This window comes from Labrus bergylta, chromosome 1 (genome assembly GCF_963930695.1).
Source record: "Labrus bergylta chromosome 1, fLabBer1.1, whole genome shotgun sequence".
In the NCBI taxonomy this organism is placed as follows: Eukaryota; Metazoa; Chordata; class Actinopteri; order Labriformes; family Labridae; genus Labrus; species Labrus bergylta.
The window spans coordinates 28,534,329-28,558,098 of NC_089195.1; the positions used below are offsets into that span (position 1 = coordinate 28,534,329).

A 23,770-nucleotide genomic window follows, 5' to 3' on the forward strand; every position below is an offset into this window, starting at 1 on the left:
CAAGACTTAAAAATGTGAATTAGAGCAACTTTTGAATAATTAAACACACAAACAGAATTGAAATTTGTAGGTCAATAACATTTGGCAGCATGCACATGTACAGATTTCATTCAATCAAAAGTCAAAATATCTACTGCTTCATTTTCACCGTTTATTTCAGTCACACTCGATCATTTCAAATGATATTTCATAAGGTGTAGTCATTTTTGTTAGCACTCTTCGATATACAGAACTCAATTAAATTTGACATTGTGTCAGTACACGAGGAAACTATTAACAAGGGAACCGCTTCACATCCTCATCAAAGCTGTCTCCAGGATGGTCTGACTTGTCCCCCACAGCTTGTCTCTTTGATGTCACACAGTTAAGTGGGATTATTACATGGATGCCTCTAAGACACAGATTACACACGTGCAACCCCAAGCATAAACACAAACACACATGAAGATACAGACATCCCTTGGATATATGTTCCTGTTTGGATGAGACCACCCAAATGCCAGTTCCTGTCATATTTCTTAGTTTTCATGTTAAAAGAATTTGGCCTGTTTGACACTTAAGGTAAGCATTATGGATGAAATTATACTTCAGGATAGTTTCTTGGTAATTGTTAAGAGAAATGTCTCTCCTTCTGGTAGTGACTTTTGGATCGATTGTGTTAGAGAAACCAATTCTGATCATTTGCTCTTAAAGACTTGCCGATAGATGCGCAGTTTCACTTTCTGTTTCTCAGTGTGACTGTTTGTTTGCATTCCAACAAGAACTGCACTGGATGAAAGCTGCAGGCAGCAGTGTTTGTGATATTGTGCAGAGTGGGAGCAGAGTGGTGTGATTTATTTTGCCTGGAGCGTGAAGCGTCATTTTTTGAAGAGTCAGAGCATCTGTGTTCTCACTTGCTCCATGATACCTCGGCATCCCACGAGCCTCTGGTCAGATCCGATAAAGTAGCAGACATTCTCCTCACTTTTCTCAATTTTGACTTTTAGCCTGAAAAAAGATCAATGGAAGAGTTCCTCCGACTGACAGCACAGATGTTTCCTGTTGCTACATATGCCACATGTGTGTGTGTAGACTGTGTGAGTGTGTGAGACAGCTCCAACACTTTTCAAACTTAACTGAAACATTTAAAAAGGCGGCAACAGAACAACTCGGGATAACTGCAGTTTCTTGCTGAAGTTAAAAACACCAAGACAGCCTGATTTCTATTCTTGCTGTGGCTGAAGTCCAAAATAATACTAAATCCTACACTTCCCATGTTGCAACTCAAAGAGCCAGAGAGGTGATTATACAACAGTTTTCACAGGATGAGTAATGTTCCTGATGAATAAAATCCATGAAGTGCCTCTGGAAATGTTTTTGCCTCAATTTGCATCATCTTTAAGTGGATCTGTTAAACCTTTGCAGAGATGGCTTTCAGTGTAGTCCTCTCCACTCAGACACTCTGCCTGCCACCACTCAACGCAAGTGTGGTTTAAGTTGCTGCCCTTTCTTATAGAATTACCACAAATTGTAACATTACACTGCAGCCAATAGGCTAGAAGTTTCTCAAAAGAGAGCTGTTGACCACAAAGTGTCATAAATATGAGTTAATCTGTAATCACTTTCATGTTAGAAATCTACATCATGCTGCTTTAATGTGAGCTTTCATGACCTGAGAAATTAACAAATCAGCTGCAGACATTTCCATTCAGCTTTTCAGTCAGCTTTGGACATGTTGTGAGGGTGACACAAGTTGTGCTGCCAATCAATCAAAAATGTTTATTTGTTTATTTGTTAGGATCCCCATTAGCTGTACCCGAGAGCTCAGCTTATGGGGTCCATGTGAATCTTGATTAATCACATTAGAGGCTACACTTTTAATTACTTTTTAAAATGATAAAATACTCAAAAAATGTGTCATTGAAATGCAAAGAAAGCTACCAGCAGCCTGTGACAACACAGCCCAAAGAAATTTCATTTTGTGATTTTGGAGGTTGGCACTCCTTGGATCCGACGCCCAGGCAAAAATGATCTGAGCCCATTCAGCTCATTGTGCTAACCACTATGGATACAGAGGTGTCTATTACACAACATGAAGGATTCAAACACGGCCCTCTGTTTACCCATTCTAAGCCATAGGCGTATTTTAAGCCTTAAATTTCAGAAGTATTGTTGATGGTGTTGCATGATGTTGTTATTTTGCCGACTTTAAGACCTGTTATTTGCAAATTGATCACAAGGTAGTCGGTTCTTCTTTAATCAGGCTCATACAGCTGAACAGAGACTACAGTAAGTGAAGCACATGTGTAACTTATCATCTGCTGTTTAAGTGAGACTCACAAAAAAGGCATGATTGGGACCAGAAAAAGACGGTGTAAGGTCTTCAACGTAGACGCCGCACGGTGAAGTCTTGGCTGGAAGTTGTTTAAAGCTAACTTCTGACTTCAATGGAATTTTCTTAGACATTGGCATCTGCTCTCAGAGGTATATCTCCCCTATCAGACAATGATAGACGATTTGCTGATTTAAATGATTGTCCACTTAACTGTACAGGAACATTATCGCACGTTCCTTCGAGCGCAGGTCTCTCTTCCTCTGCTCAGTCTGCATCACGGTTCACCTCGTGAACCGCTCTGGATACTCTGTCAATTTGACTTTTCCAAGGAAAATTGACCAAGAAGTACCAAGAAGTGTTAACAACAGACACAGACCAAAAGGCCTCTTGATATAACTGGATAGACCTAGAGAAGTAACACTATTATTATGTAGCTGTAGTAGCTCAGGTAGGAAGGTATAGGTCATTAAACTACCAGACAGACATGCTTCATGTCTATGTAATATTTAACATATTACATAGACATTCAGCATGACATGACTGTTTAACCAACACTTACCATTTGTATCCAACATGAATTAATGTCTGTTTATTTAATTCTGACGCAATTAAGGATTAAATTCTTCGTTTATAGCAGCTATACAGTAGTTTGTACTAAATCTGGACTAAATTGCGCCTAAACCTGCCCAATATAAGAAAATGGTTCTGATTCCTTAGCACAGGAGGTTAATATCTGCAGGAGATGATCACACATGAGGTTGCCTGTCTCCTGGTCGTCAGGCCAGCACTAAGGAGCAGTTTGGTTTGTTATTTATTGTTAATGTGTGAAAGTTTCAAACACATATTAGCACGATTAAAGCATGATTTTTAAAAGTTGTTTAATCCACTGATCTACAGGAGGCAGTGCCTTGCTGAGAAGCTCAGCAGTGAACAAAAGGGAGATGAAGAAACCTGTTCGCTAGTTAAAATTAAAGGAAGAAATGTCAAATAGTGATGAATGAAAAGTATTCAGCCCATTTGTTTGATCTGAATGTGGCAAAATGCAGCACATTCTGACTCTAAGATTGACTTTGGTTAGATTTATTTCATCAAATACGTATTTGTTTTATTTCTTTTGGTGTAAAATTGGTGTTTTCAGTCATGTTATGATCAAATGTTGTTCTTGCAAGTCTTATACAAGTTGTTTTTATGTGTTTACCCATCCTTGTTGACACATTTCTCTGGTAGATAATCGAGATTACATTTGGATTATATGACCACATTTTATCCCATGACAGAAGTCGGGCACTGGCGTACTGGTCCACATCTCTGAGATTAGCCAAGAAAGTGGACTTTGCGGATTTGTTACTGACTTCATGTTTGGCACATTTTCTCCCTCATACATTTTGGGTTGGACAGCTACGATGATAGCGTCAGATGTGATCAGGTATTGTTGACTATGCATAGTAAGAAAATCTGAGGCAAAAGAAAGTCAAATGATTCAGATTCTACACATTGCAGCTTCCTGATGCCATGATGAACATTTCAGCTTTCTGGTTTAAAACAGTATCCTTCAAGTCTCCTGGGCCTGATCCCAAAAAAAAGGTCTGACTGACAATGTTGAAAAGCAGCAGGGATCTCTGAGGGCTTTCACGTCAAACTGCACCTGTAAGATCTGAACAATACACATCAGAGCTGAACACCATTTGAGAACTGATGTGGTTGATCGTTTAAAATAAGAGCAGAACGCTGTGAGTGAGATTGTGTGTGTGTGTGTGTGTGTGTGTGTGTGTGTCAGGCATGCAGAGACAAAGAGAGAGAGGAAGTGAGAGGGTGAGCAAAGTAGAGCCACTTGTGTGGTACTCGGCAAATATGCTGCCGAGTTTCGGTGCATCAGTGAAGGTGAGCGTGTGGGCGGATGACGCCGCACATCTTCTCCTACACTTCCACAGAAAGCGGATTCTGCGTGTGCAGGTGGGAGTCGATATGTGTGTTTGTGTGCGTGTGTCTGACTAGAGCCGGGATCTGAGAGCTACCCAGAATGGCTACAGGCAATCTCTGTGACTCTCCAAAACTGTTGCTAATATGTCATCGCAGAAACACCCAAAAAAAGCTCTACCGGTGCATAAACTATACATAAAACACACACGCCAACCCATCACCATTCATTTTAGCACTCAGGCTAATGATCACACCGAGCTAGCTTAACAGAACGGGTGAAGTTCAGTTTAACTTAGCTCAACTAGCGTATTCATTGTTCAGGTGTATGAGAAGAAATAGGAACCTCAATACAAAACCTCAAACAAGTGAAGTTTTGAATGTAGAGTTTTATGTCGCAACCTTTTTGGGTCAGAAGCGTAATGCTAAATACGTTTGCCCAGGGGAGAACCTCGCTAATGCTGCTAAATATAAGCCTCTCAAACGGTACGAGAAGGCAAAGCGAGGGCGCTCTTTGAGAGCACAGACAGCGAGAGTTCAGAATGCGAGGAGGAGAGAGACAAATTACAAAACAGAGGCGTGTGAACAGAAACACCAGGGAGAAAAAAAAATGTGGGGGGGGAAGAGTCATTGCATGTTTTTTGGCAGCTACTGTTAAACCTCGAGAAGAGCTTTCATGCATTATGCAGCTCCATGTGACAGAAAGATGGGGTATTAGGCAAACCAGAGAGGCAGACCATATCATCCAGTCATGCCAGAGTTTATCAAGCAAAAATCCCTTGATACACAATGAAACTCATTGTGTTGTCATCGCTGTCCTATCTTCACAAACAGATGCTGGAGGTGATCAAAGCCTTATTTTAATACTGAGCGTGTTTTCACACCTGAGCATGGAGCGATGAAAAGGGGCAATAGTTGAATCAAAGAGGAGCAGTGGTGTCTGTGGCTCAGTGGTAAAGTTGGGTGTCTCTGAATCGGAAGGATGGGAGTTCAATCCAAGTTCAGTAACGTCCCCCATTGGATACTGAAGGGTAGTTTTCTTTAAAATGCTGTCTCAACCTCTAACATTGATCAACCTAGTAACAGGAGAAGAGGTGGCGCTGATGCAGGGCCTAAAGACTCTAAGTCACGCCCCTAATTATGCACAACTCTTATCCTTCATAAAATCCAAACAGAAGTTATTTAAAAAGTAATCCCCCATACAGTTTGAGCAGATAAAGACATACAGTATCCAAACCAAAACTGTTTTTTGAACCAGGCTGTGAACATGTTTATGGTTTATTTACCATGACCTTGATGACTGAGAACCTACACAGGCTGAATATTTGCAGGATGCTAAGGGAGGTGATTCTCTTTGCCCTCCACTGAACTGAAACTGGTTCCTTGTCATGTAAGATATTTATTTTTTATGTTGTTCATTTTATTACTAGAAATAACTACAAACAAAGATAGCATGAAGTCTTATCAGTTGCCGGAAGTGATCAAAGCCTTATTTTCACAGTGGAATTCGTCTTCAGAGAACAGCTTTAAAATGAATGATATTAACAGCAAATCTCAGATTTTTCTGGTGTCTAGAGTTAAACCGCTTCCGGCCAAATGTTAACAGATGTGCTGGTAGAAATGCTCTGCAGAAGAGACGGAGATAGCAGCTTCTCTGATAACAACAACTTCAGTAGAACAGAGGGCAGAAAGATAATAAAGTCTGATAGACAAAGAGGATCACTGTGTTTTTTTTCCCTCTGTGTAGAAAAGGATTACTAACACAGTTACAACAAAAGTAGCCCATAAAATCACAAGTTATTGACCCATGCAGTCATCATTATTCTATTTATGCACACTTATGATAGACTGCAACAGAACCTTGGTAGGCTGCATAGGGGCCCAATGGTTAGCCATGGCCCCCCACAACCCCCAATGAGATAAGCAATGGATGGACTGATGGTAGCTCGGCGGAGTACCCAGTAGATGCAATCTCACGTTGGCAAAATTGGTTGCAATTTGTTCAAATTTTCTTTGGTTTTTACTCGGCACAGCAGCTTAAAAATAATGGATTTCTCCATCCCTTAAGGACCCTCTTGTTTTCCACTTTTCCCTTCAAATGTAACTCTGTTGGTGTGAAATAATAGTCAACAGTCAAAATCAGCAAAGTTGGACTCCCTCCACCTTCTTACCCTGTGCTGATTGTACCATTTCATTAAAATTACTCATTTCAATACTAAATTAGCTGTAATATAAGGAATGCGTCATGACTGAGCCCTGGTGGATTTTGCTTTTAAAAAAAAACATCTCTTCTCCATCCACAAAGCTTCCCCTCCAGCTGCTGTGACAACATGCAGCAATATCACAAAATCCAATCCTCCTGATTAGACCTCGGAACAAAAATATTGAAATGCCAAATCTACCTGTAGCCGCTGGCACTTTTCTTCCACTCTCTGTCAAGAACACTTGAATCTGCGTCTTACTTACGTACGTGTTTGAGGTAGACACACATGATTGGAGTGGTGGGGAGGCTGTAGGTGAGTCTTCCAGCTCCAATCATGCTCTCTCACTGCTCTTTTGTTATGCTAATGTTTAGCAAATTATGTTGTTCAGTAAATCTGGGCTTTTCCTGTTCTCCGTTCTCGCCATTTTTTTTGTTCTTTATTTTCCCTCCATTGTTATTATAATCAGAGCTGTCATCTTTGATAAGCAGCATAAAAGAAATCACCAACGCACACATTTCGTACAATCACACGCTCCCCCATATGGACACAAAGTAAGGCTGATGAGGTGCGTGTCTGTAAGATCATGAAACAGGAGGTAGAGTTCAGTTTAATCATCCGTTTCTTCTGACATTTTCAATGTGATTGCAGTTATCATCAGCCTTGTATTTTATCACACATGCTGGGGGAGTATTTATATACATACAAACATGCACGCTAACACACACACACACACACACACACACACACACACACACACACACACACACACACACACACACACACACACACACACACACATACAGTCCAATGCCAATATGCAAATTGGGCAGAAGTTGGTATCTGGTTAAGCCTCGGGACAATCCTTCATGAATAATGGAGTCACATATGACAGACAGAAGAGGATTTGGAGGAATCATAGAGCTGAGGAAAGATCTGTATCACTCTCAGACTCTTCTTCTGGTCTCTGCACACCCCAACCAATCATCTGTGAGGTGATCGGTTTTCTTCTTCCCATGGCTGGGAGAGATGCAGAGCATGACATCATGGAGCCTCTTCAGCCTCGTTTCCACCACTATGTTTTTTTAACCAGTTATAAACTCCTCAAAGTAAGTTGTAATGCCTATCCAAACAACACAGTGTGTGTGTGTGTGTGTGTGTGTGTGTGTGTGTGTGTGTGTGTGTGTGTGTGTGTGTGTGTGTGTGTGTGTGTGTGTGTGTGTGTGTGTGTGTGTGTGTGTGTGTGTGTGTGTGTGTGTGTGTGTGTGTGTGTGAAAAAGAGACTGTCAGACAGACAGACAGGCAGACAGACAGACATGAGTGTGTCAGCAGTTGTGCTTATGAGTGGGAGCAGTGACAAAGGGCAGGGATAAAAGGGGGATAATCACAGCTTTATCCTGCCACTGCCAATCACCCCGGCTGGAGGATTGAGAGCTGAAGACAGCAGGCCATGCAGCCCCATGTCGATACGCCTGACCGGTTCTCCACTCCCATTGTGACAGCCTGTAAGACATGCTCTAACCCACAGATGAAAACCCTAATCCAGACGTACACTCATACCCCAACTACTGTTAGATGAGCTGCGAGGTCTCTCCACACACTGATCCAGCATCCTTCTGTTTCTCTGTGACGGAGGGCAAAAGGGAAAAAGGAATCACAGCTTGCAGGGAGAAAAAGAGAAGATGAGGATGTGTAGAGAGGCTGATAGGTAGTTAGCAAGATAAGGGCAGAGAGGGGTAGACTGAAGGAAAGAGGAAAATGCAACGAGACAAGAAAAGAAGGGGAGAGGAGGATGTACCGGGTCATACGTCAAAACACGGTTTAAACCTTACAGAGTAACAGGATCTGAACTGCGGGAGAAAGATAGAGAGAAACAAAGGAGGCAAGAAAAGACCCATTTACGTTTGGGAAAAAACAAAAAACAAAGATGTTTTTGGTAGCCTAGTTTCTCCTCCACAAAGACTTGGGAAAGCTGCCCGGCAATGATCGAAACAGAATTAAAAAAAAAACAAGCAGGGTGAGACAGAGCGATGGAGAGAGAGTGTGGGTGATGATGAAGCTGAAGCAGCTAAATCGTCATGGTTACCATCTCTGGTGTGTGTGAGAGAAGGCTGTGTGTGTTGAAAGTAGAGCACTGGGCTCGCAATGTCAACAAATGTCATGTGATATTTGCAGAAGCTCTATGTCGACTCTGTTATAACGTCTTTCTGCTTCCAGTCGGTGTGACATCATGTTTAGGAGGTGCGTAGGTACAAAAGACTTCCACTGAGACACGCATTGTATCCATAAGAAGAACAAAGATAAGGGATTTTGCACGGAAGTGATTCACAGTGTGGCAATTCATGGTTTTATTGCGTATCTAAATTTAGTGTATTATCATAATATCCTCAAGCTCTTAATGACGATCGAGAGAATTTTTCGAAACATCTGTTTGAAATGCGCGGAGACACTGGCATGAAACTTCCACACTCCCCCCTCGAGCTTAACTTTCTTTTTATATGTTGTGACGTCAAACCGGCACTTAATGCCGCATCACTTGTTTCAGCTCTGATCGCCGTTACTCATCACACACAATGCGTGCGTATAGTATGCTATTCTGCATGCTTGTGTTCTTCTTTTTAAAGTGTGGCATGGTTCATTTGAATATGGGATTTGATGCCGTGTTGAAATCTGTTCGTGTATTCCTTCAGGGGTTGCAAATTGAAAGTTACGCTTGAGCGACGGCCTAGAAAATGAGAAGAACACCTGTTTCCCCTCCCTGTCAGTCCAGTCAGAGCTCTCCCCACCAATTCTTTGAAAATCAGGTTTTCATCTGAAAAGCATCATTATGTGATAGAATCAACCTGTCAATGTTTTTTTTTTTTTCATTGTTTCCCATCTTTTAAACGTCATTGTCATCTTGCAACAAACAAGACGCACACACACACACACACACACACACACGCTCACACACACACACTCACAGTATGAAGCCATGCACACAAAGTAAAAGCAACTTTCTACAGTTTACTGTCACCCTGTCACAAAAGGTAGAAAATGAAAGAAAGCCAATTAAGGCCCACTCAACCTCCCGAGTTTCTTCCACAGTCTCAGTTCCACCTCTATTCCCACACACTCTGCTTTCAACTTTATCTCCATAGTTGTCAGAAATGAAAAACTTCAGAGTTCCTCTTGAAGAAAAGCTCTTATTTACAGCTTTCTCACACCTTCTTTTTCAACAGCGAAGGCCGTGTTATCTTTGTGATCTGAGGCAGGAGAAGACAGTAGGTGTGGCTCACCCTTCAACAGCCATTTTCTTGTCCTCTTTTTCAATTTCCACCAACTCCTCCTTTTTTTTTTTTTTACTCCCTCCTACTCGATCTTTCCCTATTTCATCCTCGCTGTCTTCTCCTTTCTCCTTCCTCACACTTTTTTTCTCTCTTCCCTTTCACACAAGCGCTTGACTGAAATCTAATCGCAGCACCCGCTTTGATTAGTTGACATCTCTCCTTTCCCTCTGACTATCCCGGGACATGGGAAAAGTGGACTTAAAAACACACAAAATTGCCTCCAGAACGCTGTCAGAATCTGCTCAACACTAATTGGCTGCCAAGTGGTTTTCACCTTGTTCCAGTTGATACCAGTAGAGTGAAAAACTTTTCCTTCCACTTGAAAAAAAAATACAGTTTAAAAGTTAACGTCGAACCCACAGGCAACTCTCAAATACCTGCTTCATACGCTTAGATGTTTTAGATGTAAGAAATACATCTCTCTGGCAACTTCTTGACTTTCACAGCCCCTTTTCTTATCCAAAGTGAAATATCTCAAAAGTGGATGCATTTTTTATTTCCCTAACCAGAGCGCAACATCTGTTTTAAATGAATTTCAAAGTCTTACTCAAAGAGAATTGTCCTCATTTCAACCAGGCCCTGTCAAAAAAGAAGATTTGTGTGTTTTAGGCTTTGAAGTGTTTTTGTGAATGCACGGTTGGCCACTGTAGTCCTAAAAAGTGCCCGTTTGATGATGTGCAGTGCGACAGCAGCAGACACCTCAGCATGAATAAGAGGGTGTATTTTGCTGCGGGCTTTGTGCTGGCACACCACTAACAGTCCCCATGTGCACCGCTCAAAGAATCCACTTAACCCTCAAAAATACTCCCACCATCTTCCCCTCCATTAGAGGCGGACTAATGTGCTGGAAAATCTGTTGTGTTTTGCATTTCAGGATTGCTGAACGTCAGGCTATCTGATCTTCCTCCTCGCCGTGAAGGCTTGTCTCCCAATCTCCCGTTGTTGTCCTGTTCTTCTATCTCTTAATTATACTTTTACTACCTTACCATACACACTGAAGCTCAAACTCATGCATACACACTTTCTATATTTTTGTGTTTTTCTCATTAACTTTCTCATGACCCACCTGACCCTCTGCCTGTATTCCGGACAAAAACAATCTTTTTGTTGCGCTCTGCCAGGTGTCATGTGAAATATCACTTTTCTGTTTTGAATGTCTGTCCTTGTACTTTGTGTTTTTGTGATTGCCGACACACAAGATGGCAAGAGACAGACATCTTTGGAGTGCAGTAGAAAATGTCAAATGCTGTTCTTCCCTGACGTATCTCTGCAGTTTAACTGAAGTTCTGCAGAAAAGGAGCTGTGTGTGTGTGTGTCTGAATGAAAGCATGCAGACACAAAGCCTGACAGGGTGGCTACATGTTTGATTTTAAACCATACAACCAAACAATATATATCTATCTATTTATTTATTTTACATACTTTATAAATCCAGAGGGGAAATTCTGGTTTACACTCAAGCTTCTCACACACAAAGGTCTGAATTTCACACCTGTGGACATGTATTAATGGGGAGATGTCAGAGTACACAGGGCCGGAGTTGTTGGGGGTTGATGCCTTGCTCAAGGGTACCTCAGCAGTATTCAGGGAAGGGACCTGGCACCTCTCCAGCCACTAAACCAAATTCCATGCTTTGGGCTGCACCAGGACTTGAACCGGCGGTCAGCCAGCATTTTTTTGTAAAAGACTTTTAAGTCTGAGATCAATTTTAGTTCAGGTGGTGATATGTTCCAGAGTTTACAACCTTTGATTGTGAAAGGTGATTGTCCAGATGTAGATCTATGTTGTCGTATGTTACAGTTTCCATTCACCGTGCTTCTTGTTATCCTGTTTCCATCCTGTCTTTGAATATATCTGAAGAGAGGTTCAGGGGCCTTATAACAAAATGTAAAGATTTTCATGTCAGTTGAGAAGGTGTTTTTTTGGTTATTTAATACATCATATCGCCACATTTTGGGTATTTCTAGTCTGGTTAAATATATATTTTTTGTTTAAAAAAAGCAGACATACGTTTTTTTGGTTTTGTTCCGGGAAAGATAATTTTAAGCTCTAAAGAAAGTAAATGTTTGCTTAAACGACATGCAGTGTGTAGTAGTATAATATCTACCTTTGATGTTGAATTAACCACAGAACAGCCATGAAAAATCTGCAGAACAAAATCCACAAGCTCTGCCCTCGTATTGAGTCAGAGGCCAAAGGATTTTTAGATCTCCCCTGTACAAGTTTTGAAAACTGCCCAGAGACCTTGAAATTACAAGCTGCTCTACTGGACCAATGTTGCTGTCAAAGCCCAGTGCTATCAGAATACATTTGATTCCTGTTTCAGACCTTTCATTGTGATTTAATTAGGTGCTCGGTGAAGCAGCAGGAAGCAACCTTTTTAGTGAAATCAATGTGAGAAGCGATTAGTATCGACACTGGATCTTTGGAAATACAAGGCTGTGGCAGAAATATAGCGTAGAAGAGCTCTGCGGGAGCCCATCACCGTCAAAAGTTGCCGTGCGAACACATTAGCCTGGGAGTCGTTGGGAAAGAAAAGTTAATGAGTGAATGATAAAGGAGCACGGCAACCAATTCCATGTCAGTGAGAAGCAGCAAGGAAAACGTGAGAGAAGGAATAACAAGAACATTAAGCGTCTAATGGTATAAGATTGAGCTGTGTCTTTAAATGAATCACTAACAGCTTTAATGTGCTGAGAGCAGCAGACACACCAGCAGCCGTTGAAGTCAGCATCATAAACAACCTCCCTCTGTTCTGAACTGCCCTTCAGTCGCTCTGCATTCACCTTACTAACACATTATTTACACTGGAGCCATTTCTACGTGAAACTCACATTAGGGGTTATGTTGCACGGTATAACAGGCTGAAAGTAGAATCAATGCAGCCATTTTTATCATTTCTTTACTTCTCAAGTAATAAACTGGAAAGACTGACGAAAAGAGAAAATGGAGAGGAACATGAACATGGGGCCATATTTAAAAGGAAAACATCTTTACAACCCATCAGCTACAGTTAGTCACCACCTTATGTTAGCGTTCAACGTCCTCAATCGAGCTACGCTGGTTATTGTTTGTAGCTAGATTTGGGTAGGAAAGATGAAGTCGGCCTGGAATTTACACATTTCCTATTGTATCAAGTAACTCAGGTGATACTTCAGCCACTTCCCAGCAAACAGTAAAAATAACAGCTAGAAAAAGGCTGGATGCTAATGTTAGATGTTGTCTGACTGTAGCTCGTAGCTTATCAAGTATGTTTATCTCGAAATATACAGCTTAATTGATCGATTGATGTCTTTATTTTGAACATAAATATATAATATAATAATATAGAAAACAAATAGACAACAAAAGAAAGAAAAGGAAAATCCTTCATTCACCATCCCTCTCCTATATTACATTCTGCATGCCTGAAAAGGAGTAGGAAGATAAACTTATAAATAAGATGTATAAGATATAAAGTTATTTATTCCTAATGCGTTTCAGCACTAGGCCTTCAACGCTGATGAAGGCCGAGTGCTGAAACACTTCCGTTGTTGTTTTGCTCTTCTTACCTGGACAAAGGAAACTTAAAGGACATTTGTGTGCTGACTTTTCTGTCTCTTTTTTAGTCTTGTTGCGGTCGTGCACCTGAAATCATGTTTACTGTCGAGTGTGCTCCTTTTTTTTTTTGTTGTTTTTGGATTATTTTAAGGTTTAGAGTTAAGCATCATTGGGAAAAAATAATGGGCATCGATGATTTGACGGACTGACGGGCATGTTGTGGCTGTTTTCATTCAGGCTTTGTTTAACTTCACTTCAAATCCCGTTACTGACCTTAAACTGCCGGCTTTGTTGGTGTTGTCTTTTGGAGTAAGTTTGCTGGATGACAAGCTACACGAGCTAAATGGTCATGATTCAGCAACCAGGGTATTCTTTTGTCTCACCTCAACTCCACCTCTTTACCTGCTTCCTGATTAGCCTGAAGTTATTTCCAATATGGAAATATGCCATCATTAGGCCTCATAATACCTCTTCTGACACCAACGGGTGATGTCACTGACACTACGGCCATATCTTAACATAGACTATGACATGGAGAGTGTGTGCTAGACTTGCTACAAAGATTTTAATTAGTCTGTGGTCATTTTTTTTTTTACATGTATCGGAATCATTGGTGGTAAAAATTAAAATTGAGGAAGCTCTCATCAGCAATATACTTCAATTATACTTCCTTCAACTACTATGTCAAATAGGAAATAAACCAGATGTGAAAATGTCAGAGACACTTTTGTCTACTTCAACTAAATCACATTTGAATATAAATCTTTGCACATTATTTATGTATGCGTGTGTGTTGTAGACATTCAACACGGATTTATTCAACTCTAGATTTATTAGAGATCGTTGTAATTCTTTAGGTTATTCATGAAGATTCTCTGAGACACTTGCACACCCAGCTGTTTAATCCAATTTGGCGAGTTCAATATGAGCCTTTGAGAGTTTTAATTATGTTGCAATCAGCCTCTTTGCTTAATCTGTAATCTGGGTTTCAAGATGACTAATTGCCAGCAACAGCATTTACAAGTCTCTTCTGCCTTCTGTCCTCTTGGCTGCAAGCTGACGATCATCAGTGAATGCTGTCTCTTCCACTCCTCTTCTTCCTCCTCTTCTCCCACACTCACTTCACAAGAGCATCTCCCAGAAATACATGGAGACAGTTGCAGTTTATTCAGCACTCTCCTTGCCCGAGTTTAAAACATGAGCCTGGATGAGAGCGCACATCCATCTTACTTTAAAATCGACAACATTTTCTGTTGTAAAAACACTTTCATCATGCTGTTTGAGTCTTGTAGTGCTCTTGTTCCTTAAATATATAATGGCACAACTCTATGATGCTTAGATCCAGATTTATACCACAAATCCAGATGAAAGAATTGTAGGAAGGCTGCTTTGCTATTTCCCAAAGTTTTCACTCTCAGTGCTATGAAAACAGCTTATTACTTCACCTTGCTTATGAATGTTAATTAAAACGATTGCTCCAATTTCCATTACACACAGAAACCTTAACCAGATAGGCAAAATAGAAGAATATATTTTGTTGCTGCAGGATACTGGAAGTAACCCATTTTAAACCCAGTTAGCATCTCTTCCCTTTCAAGTCACAGGGAGGTCTTGTTTTTTTTCCAGAAGCCTAATTTTCATGTTTCAATTTAAAACTCTGCTGCTCGCTTACAAAACAGCGACAAAAACGTCTCCTCCTTACTTTAACTCTCTGATCCAGGTCTACACTCCCTCCCGCCCACTACGCTCTGCCAATGAAAGGCGTCTGATCCAACCTTCACAACAGGGTCCTAAGACGCTGACTAGACTCTTCTTCTCTGTCGCCCCCCGGTGGTGGAATGAACTTCCAAACTCCATTCGATCTGCAGAGTCCCTCTGCACCTTTAAGAAAAAGCTCTTTGATGAATACCTACTAACTTAATGATGATGGTCTCGACATTATTGATGATGATGATGGTTGTGACGATGGTTTTTGTTTGATAACGACGACTTATAAGATGGTTTCTATACTGATTAGAGCTCTCAAGAACTGCCCTCAATGTTGTGCTTTGCCTCTGATCACTTCCTGTCAGCACCTGTGTGTCCAATCAGACTCAAAGCTGATCGTTTGCTCTTACTGGCATTGTTCCCTTTTTTTTTTAGATCCTTGCTTGTGTTGTACTTACTCTCTGATGTACGTCGCTTTGGATTAAAGCGTCTGCTAAGTGATTTTGTAGAATTGTAGAAGGTCTCTCTGGCTTTGTAAGCATTCAAATAACAATAAAAAATGAAAGATGGTGAGTTTTTTAAGTCCAGTTTTAATGGTAAATATCATACAGCTACTGTGGATATATCAATTTATATGGTCAATCAGACACTCTTACTCACAGATCTTCTGGAGTAGGTTTCAATGAGTACATCAGTAAGCTGTATATAGTTTAATTCAATATATTGACCAAAAGAAACGTTGTCCAACAATGACCATCTTTTCGAAATGCACAAAAATCTTTCAGGTTGAGCTCTCTGCCAGGTGTCATGTGCAATATCGCTTTTCTGTTTCGCATGTCTGCAGGGGTGCGCTCATTCTTGTATTTTTGTTGTTGCTGAAAAACAAGATGGCGACAGGCAGACATCTTTGGATGCTGTTCTACCCTCACATATCTCTGCGGTTTTACACAATTCTGCTGAAAAGGAGATTTACACTGTAAATACCTTCAATACGTCCAGCGTCAGAATTTGCTTGGCCCGCCATCTCGGATATCTTGAAAACATTACGTTACCTTTTTTACCTCATGTCCTGCCACAGTGACATATACTAACACGATTCAGGGGCAAGTTGTCTTGACATTTTCTAAAATTTCCTGAGAATGAAAATGTGAAAACAGCTCCTATGTGTCATATTAAGAGCGTATCAACACCTGGAACATTAAAACACTCCCACATTTCAGGAAACTTTCACTGTGGGACTGAGAGGAGACATTACAGGAGAGGATAAATGAACCCACATTTTCCTGTCTGAAAGCAACATGTCAGGATAAACATTTCTGCTATGTTCACATGATGCTGAAAGTCCTAGCCCAATGAAATCTAAATAAAAAAATGTAATGATAAAAACTGAAAAAAAGAACCCACACATTTGAATAAAAGGGGTTTTCACAAGCTTTGTCAGTAAGGTAGAGGTACAGTCCTCTGCTCCACTCCTGTCATCTTGTTATTATTGTATAAAAGTTGTCAGAGAATATATACATGTTCAACATATTACAGTAGCTACATTAGCATCATGCTAAAATGTATAATTTCAGAACCAAACAATCAAACCTATCAGAACACTGTTTCAACGATATAACACTGACATACATCCAAACCAGACACTCTGATATGAAGTTCTCTTCCAGCCTTTCAAATGTACCAGCAGTGGGAGTGTGGAGTCATTCTCATCACTGGAAGTGGGTGATGTGAGAGTGGAGCAGCCTGGAGGTAAAAATGTGCTTCTTAATAGCAATAATCCAGCTGACTTATCTTTGGCGCCCACCAGCTCAGCAAAAGTGCCAAGATGCCAAACTGCCACCAGCTCCAGAGACACGAGTTGTAGCTCGCCCATCACGCACACGCTCTGTAGAAATCAATGAAGTGCGGTAGGACTTATGTGTGATTAGTGAGGACAAAATACATTTTTGCTCTTTCTGTCGTGAGATTTCCCTTGGAGGGTAAACCGAGCTTCAGCCGTGTTTTGATTTTACTCTGCTGGCACGTACACTCTCACCTCAGAGCGGTCCTTTGAGAGTTGTCCTTGAAGGAAATATGCTCGAAGACATGCTGACATTTTTAACACAGGTTAAAAGGTATAAAATGCCCCTATAACTTTACTTACTACGCTCCTTACCATTCCACATGCAGTCCACTCTGTGACTGTTAGGCGCTCATCAAAGTGACAGGCTGTGGGAAGAAACTGTTCTTGTGTTGGGTTGTTTTGACGGACAGTGCTCCTACTAGAGTGGAGGAGTTTAAACAGTTTGTGTCTGGGGTGGGAGGAGTCTGCAGTGATGTTGCCTACCCGTTTCTTGACCCTGGACCGGTGTAAGTCCAGGAAGGAGAACAGGTCAGCACCTGATAGTCTGTTGCAGTCTATGTCATTACAGTGCTGTACATAACATGCTGTAATGACATTTTGGAAATCCTGTTGACCACGGGACGAATAGCTGCTGCCATGCGGATCTAGATGAAAACAAACATCTATGCAGAACAAATCAAACAAACAAAAATGTGCAAGATTATTTGGTTCTTTCCCACTCTCCGGTTATGATCTACCTCATCTGTCATAAAGACTTAAGAACTTTGTACTGTACAAGTGTGTGGGGGGGGAAAGCCTGAAAGTGAACACAACACTTAAAAAATAAACACAAAGCCATATCTAATAAACAATAAACAAAACCTAGAACAACTTCCCGTAGCATAGGCAACCTCAGGGCTGCATAAACACACAGCACTCATCCTCTAAAGACCTTATTTATGTCGACACTCCGGCCCCACAGCTCTCCCTGAACCTTACATTGGTGCTTCATTGTCTGTAACACGAGCGCTAGTGTAAAGCTCAGCCTTCATCTGTCACACCGAGCGCAGGGAGCAGCAGTGCATAAGCCTCGTCCCACGCTCCACGCTCTGGGCCATGCATTTTGTATGAGTGTGTAACCTTCATCCATGCATGCGTCTGTCAGCAGACGGGTTAAGTGTGCAGGAATGTGTTTCCGTTGTGTTTAGCCGAGTTATTTCCCAGTCGATAAAGATCAGGGTCCTTCTGATTTGGCTTGGTTTGTTAAAGTGTTAAAAACTGCTTCTCGAATGGCTGTGAGAGGCTTGATGTGTGCTCTTAAAATGTGACTTTAACAGCTATAATAGGTTTATATTGAGGTTTGAGGTAGTACCTTCTGAGATATTTCATAAAAACTGTGTAAAGATGTGCTTGATTTATCCGATTCCAGGCGAACCCAATCCTCGCTTTTTAAGTTATAAACCTGTATGACATTATTAATCAAAGGATGGCAATGGTTTTATTGAGCAACTGTGAATTTGAAAAGGGAAACTGAGAGAAAGAAGGAGATATTGAGTTTGATTAACTGCCACTGAGGAGAGTGAATGGTAGGTGTTAATGTTTGGATACGCTAATGCAGCACAAAATCAGCCAAATGATAAGGGAGTGTGGGCGACTGCCACCCCACAAAAAAAGCATGGCAGAGTGGGCGTTGGATAGCCTAGCGCAGTGGTTCTCAACTGGTCTACGCTCAGGACCCTCCACCGACTCATTGATGAGAAATCACGACCCAAATTTCTGTTTTTTTAACCAATGAGATTTCATGAATGACAAATAGTGCAGTTTGGACCTTAGCCGGTACAAAACATGTGACTTCCAGGTACACATTTATCTATGACTCTCTGAAATCAGCTCCGCGACCCACTTATGGGTCCAGACCCACCAGTTGAGAACAACTGGCCTCGCGGTTATGTTAGAGGATGTAGTCGTCATCACAGCGGCCGTGGGTTCGAATCCAACCTCGGCCTTTTGCTGCGTGTCATCCCCCCCCCCCTCTCTCTCCTCCCAACACTTCCTGTCTCTCTTCAGCTGTTCTGTCTAATAAAGGCAAAAATGTCTTTTGAAAAAAAGATGCATGGCTGAGGACAGGAACACTTCGAAATAATTTTGCAGGGCACCCTATTTAACAGACAGAATATTCAGTGATAGAGAGTTGATAAATCTCCAACATGGCACTTTTAGCTTTCTGTTTGACTAAACTGTTTGTGGTGCTCTCTCTCTTTCGTCCCAGATTCTGATCGGAGAAGTGACCACCTTCTTTGTGAAGGCGGAGGGAGCTCAGGAGAAGACCATCGTGACCGCCGACTGCTGTTACTTCAACCCTCTCCTCCGTAGGATCGTACGCTTTCTGGGTCAGTTGTAGTCCTAAAGGTTAAAGGTTCTTCTGCTTTGACTGAACAGAGTCTCTGCACTCTTAATGAGTTTGTCTCAGTAAGACTTACATCAGTGCTTTTTTTTTTTTGAGGAGGCCCATGTCCTTTAGGTCTCCTGGGGACTCATTTCTCCTGCCCTTCTCTTCATGTCCTGTTCTGTTGACGTTCTCTGATCTTTTTCATCATTACACTATTTATCTAAGCTGTGAGTTTCCTAAAGTGATGAGTAAAAGCAAAGGCTATGTCTGTCTGGCCTTTCACTCCCACACAGTTATCATCCATCATTTAACTTCCATCCAATTGCTCTTTTTTGACTCCTACAAGAGACACTATTCACTTATTTTGGGTTTACAAACAACACCCTCCCTTTCTCTCACTTCCTCCATCTTCTCTTTTTTTTTCTTCACACACAGGTGTATACTCCTTCGGCCTCTTCACCACCACCATCTTCGCCAATGCAGGTCAAGTGGTGACAGGAAACCAGACGCCTCATTTCCTTTCAGCATGCAAACCAAACTACACAGCTCTGGGCTGCCAGTCTCCGCTGCAGTACATCACAGAGCGCCGCGCCTGCACAGGAAACCCGTACCTGGTGGTGTCCGCTCGCAAATCCTTCCCCTCCAAAGATGCAGCGCTCAGCTTTTATTCAGCCGTCTACACCGTGGTAAGGAAACGTGTTACCTTACAGTGGGTGTAGGGAGAGAGGCTGGGCATAGGAGGGGTACGATGATGTTGTGTGATGGGGTTCCTCAGGGTCGTGTTGGGAGACTAAAAAGGCAGATACCTTTTGAATTTTTTTGGCTTAATTGTTTTGACTTAATAGTAGAACTGTAGAAATGAGCACAAATATATTTTCCTTTCATGACCATTAAGTACATCCTAGTGTATCATATCGTAAATGGACAAGAGTAGGACAGGACAAGTTATTGCTTTACAACGGTTTGACCAAACCAGAGGTAAAATAAATTCAAATACTTTATTATGAGGCATATTTGTTATAAAGGCTTTACAAGTTGTAACCAAGGTTTTTCATGATTATTATGGGGCGGCTGTGGCTCAGTTGGTAGAGTCGGTCATCTCTCAACCGGAAGGTCGAGGGTTTGATCCCCAGCTCCTGCTTCAACGTGTCCGATGTGTCCGTGGGCAAGACACTTAACCCCGTTGCTCCCGCTGCTTCGTCAGCGGCGTATGAATGTGTATGAATGGGATTAGTTACTTCTGATGGTCTCATTACACAGCAGCCTCTGACATCAGTGTGTGAATGTGTAGGTGTGACATGCGGTGTAAAGGGGCTTTGAGTGGTCAGAAGACTAAAGCGCTATAGAAGCTCAAGTCCAGTTACTTTTTTATTAAATAATGTATGTATGGTATACAGAGCAGATATAGGCCATGCAGTCAAACATGTTCTAATTGATGGCTGATTATTAATTCAAAGCGTTCCAAGTAAATGATTTTTTTTTTTTTAAATAATCAGGTGGTATGTTATGTAATGAGTCATTTATCAAGTTTGCCTCGTCGGCAAGTTGTAGCAACTTTTCTAACAAAACTACCCGCTGTTATTCTATCCTAAAACAAGTGGGCGCACACAGAGAGAGCAGACCAACACTCCTGCCCTCTGATAACAAGATCTGCTAAAGATACAAACTGTGGTTGTGTCTAGCTAAAGTGTCATGAGCTCAGCTTTGCATTTAATGTGTCGTCGTGAATTTGAAATATTTGGCACAGGTTGTCAGGGGCAACAGGCATTAAAAATGACTGCATAGAAATAATTCCGATGGTCTGCTTTGCCTTTGTTGGTCATATAGAAGGATCAGTGTTGATTTCAGTCTGTCATGTGGCTTTATGTGACACCAGGAGGACATTTCTTCTTCTAAGTTAATCAGCTCTGCTATTCATCGTTATAATTTAGTCAACAGGATCGCTTGTTTATGAGTCAAATCCAGATTGAAAAATATAATGGGTTCCTCCTCGGTCTAACATCAATCAATTTGGATGAAAAACAAACCTGTAGCTTTTCCATAATCATGCTGACAAAGAGACAAACTGATAGACTAGACAAACAGGCAGCAACAGACGCATACATTTCTTGGCGTAGGTAAAGAAGAGAGGACATAAATAACATCAGATTCTTTTAAAAGGAAGGAACATCTTAGTCATCATATGATTCTAACACATATCCTCCTCTCTGGAGATAAAATGTATGTATGTGTGTCTCCAGCATAATAAAGGATTCAAGTAAAATGAACATTTAGTTCTGATTTAAATGCTGCTATTATATATTTTTTCATTAAAATGCCATGTCCTTGTCTTTTTTAGAAGCATTATAAACAAACCTTGAAGCTGCATTCACTTTGCTTTCTTTTGGTATCATTCAGCTGTGTTGAAACCGCGGCAGAGGGCGCCCTCTTGTGGCTGCTCAGGCGAAAGCAACGTTTGATTTGTCTCAGCAGTCTCACTGAAGACCTGCAGATTGAACACCTGTTACAGATCACAGTGAGAAAAATAACATGTTGTTTTTTATTTTCGTTTTTCAGATGTACGTGACCCTGGTGTTCCGCACCAAAGGGACTCGTCTGACCAAACCCACCCTGTGCCTGGTGCTGCTGTCTCTGGCCGTGCTGGTAGGGGTGATGAGGGTGACTGAACATAGAAACCACTGGAATGACGTCCTGGCTGGGTTTGTCACCGGAGGAGCCATCGCTGCCTTCTTGGTAAGAAGGCGGGAGGGAGCCATGGAGGGCAGAGAGGGAGGGAGAGCGGTTCAGTGATCACAACAGGATAGATGAAAGGGGTAAAGACAGCAGGAAACACAGGTGGATAGGATACAGGAGTGGAAGAAGATGGTTGAAAGAGATTCATTTTGCGCTTATTAGTCACCTATTATTTTTGTGAAAAAACAAACTGAACTTTGTCTTTTTGCAATCTTCTAGAGAAAAAGCTTCATAAATATAAATAAACCAAGAGTCACGGACCCAAACCACCACACGCTACAACATATTTCACATCCTGTTTATTTTAATGTCACTTTTAACTTCCTTTGACCAAATCTATAGACTGCATGTCACGGCCATCTCCTGTCCTTTTTATTTTTCACAGCAATTCACATGATTTTTACAGCCCTATGACCTTTTTATAAATAACAAATTGCATGTTCAAATATAATAAATTAACCAGAATGTCTATGAATCATCTTCTGTGATCATCGTCACAGATAGAATCCACTACCTCATAATATTTCAACCACTCTGTCCCCTGTCCCCTGCGACCTGGTATCCCACTACGTGATTTTCACGGGTTGTGTGCACAGCTGCACACTGCACAAGCTGAAAGGTGAGACTAAAAGCTGGATGTAGGAGCAAGCTAGCTGAAAATGTCAGGGCAACTTTCCCACACACTCACAAAAGAAAACACCAGGCAGAGCTGGACTGAACAATTTCAGTTAATAACCACGAGTCACCTGAGAAGTAGCCTCGCATTCTGCAAAGTGAGCAGGTTAGATTTGAATATAGGGCACAATGGCAAAAATGATGTGACCCAGCATATCAGCTCCCAACTGTGCAGCTCTGCGTTTCTGCACCCCAACCCCATCCCCAAACACACACACACACACACACACACACACACCCATCCTCCCTTACTTTGAAACCTAAATGTTAGCAGGTATGAGTACAGGAGCGATGGTTTGAGAATGGACCAATGATTAAGGGGCTTGAGGCAAAAGAAGACATACTCTATTTTCACCCATAAAGTTGATTCATCTGATCTGAATCGTTACCACGGCACACCTTGGTGATCTTGATCTTTATGCATTTTCTGGAAAATCTACCAGGGTCCGTGTCTACTATAAAGATCAACGTGCTACCAAAGGTTTTCTCTTTGTCACATAAATCTAGCCACATTATCATTCTTTCTCGCTCTCTTAATATTTCTGTGAAAATCAACCACCTCTGAACTGCAGTGAATAAATATCTCTCCCTTCTTGTCTCTTCTCTCTATCAGGTTTCATGTGTGATCAACAATTTCCAGCCAACCCAGCTTGCGATGCATTCTCCTCCGCCTCAACAGCGCCCAGAGCCGTCCATGGGGCTGCCCCTCCTCACCCTGCCCCGCGTGGAGAGTCCACTCGAAAAGTTAAGTGGCGTCCAGGTAAGGGATGGGGAAAACAAATTCTGGAAGAAGTTTTGATAAAAGAAATGCACATTTGTTTGTGATTGAACGGTGTCCTCTAGTGAGGAAACATATTTTGCCAATTCTAGCTTTGAGAAATGCGAAAATCACGTTGATCAGGTTGATATGTGTTGCGGAAGTGAAAATATATTGACAGCTGTTGGGTGGATTTGCCGTTACATTTGTTGCATGGTTTCAAATCCACAACAGGTAATCATAAAACCTCTAATGTAGCATCGTCATGACGTCAAAATTGTGATTCTTCCAACACGGTTTGGTTCAGAATCAGAATCAGAATCGGGTTTTATTGCCAAGGCCATTTACAAATACAAGGAATTTGTCTTGGTGTATTGGTGCAAAAC

At 41.5% G+C, this 23,770-nt stretch overlaps 1 protein-coding gene across 2 annotated transcripts in view; it reads left to right on the top strand.

Moving 5' to 3' along the window:
* The window catches only part of plppr2b (phospholipid phosphatase related 2b), a 53,021-nt gene that overhangs the window by 25,149 nt on the left and 4,102 nt on the right, over positions 1–23,770 (top strand). The window contains exons 4-7 of one of the 2 annotated variants that reach the window (XM_020646418.2): positions 19,100–19,220; positions 19,655–19,905; positions 21,776–21,952; positions 23,241–23,387. In XM_020646418.2, the coding sequence (XP_020502074.1) occupies positions 19,100–19,220; positions 19,655–19,905; positions 21,776–21,952; positions 23,241–23,387 (696 nt within the window). The remainder of the gene's footprint in view (positions 1–19,099; positions 19,221–19,654; positions 19,906–21,775; positions 21,953–23,240; positions 23,388–23,770) is intronic. The other variant, XM_020646417.2, reaches the window with a different exon arrangement.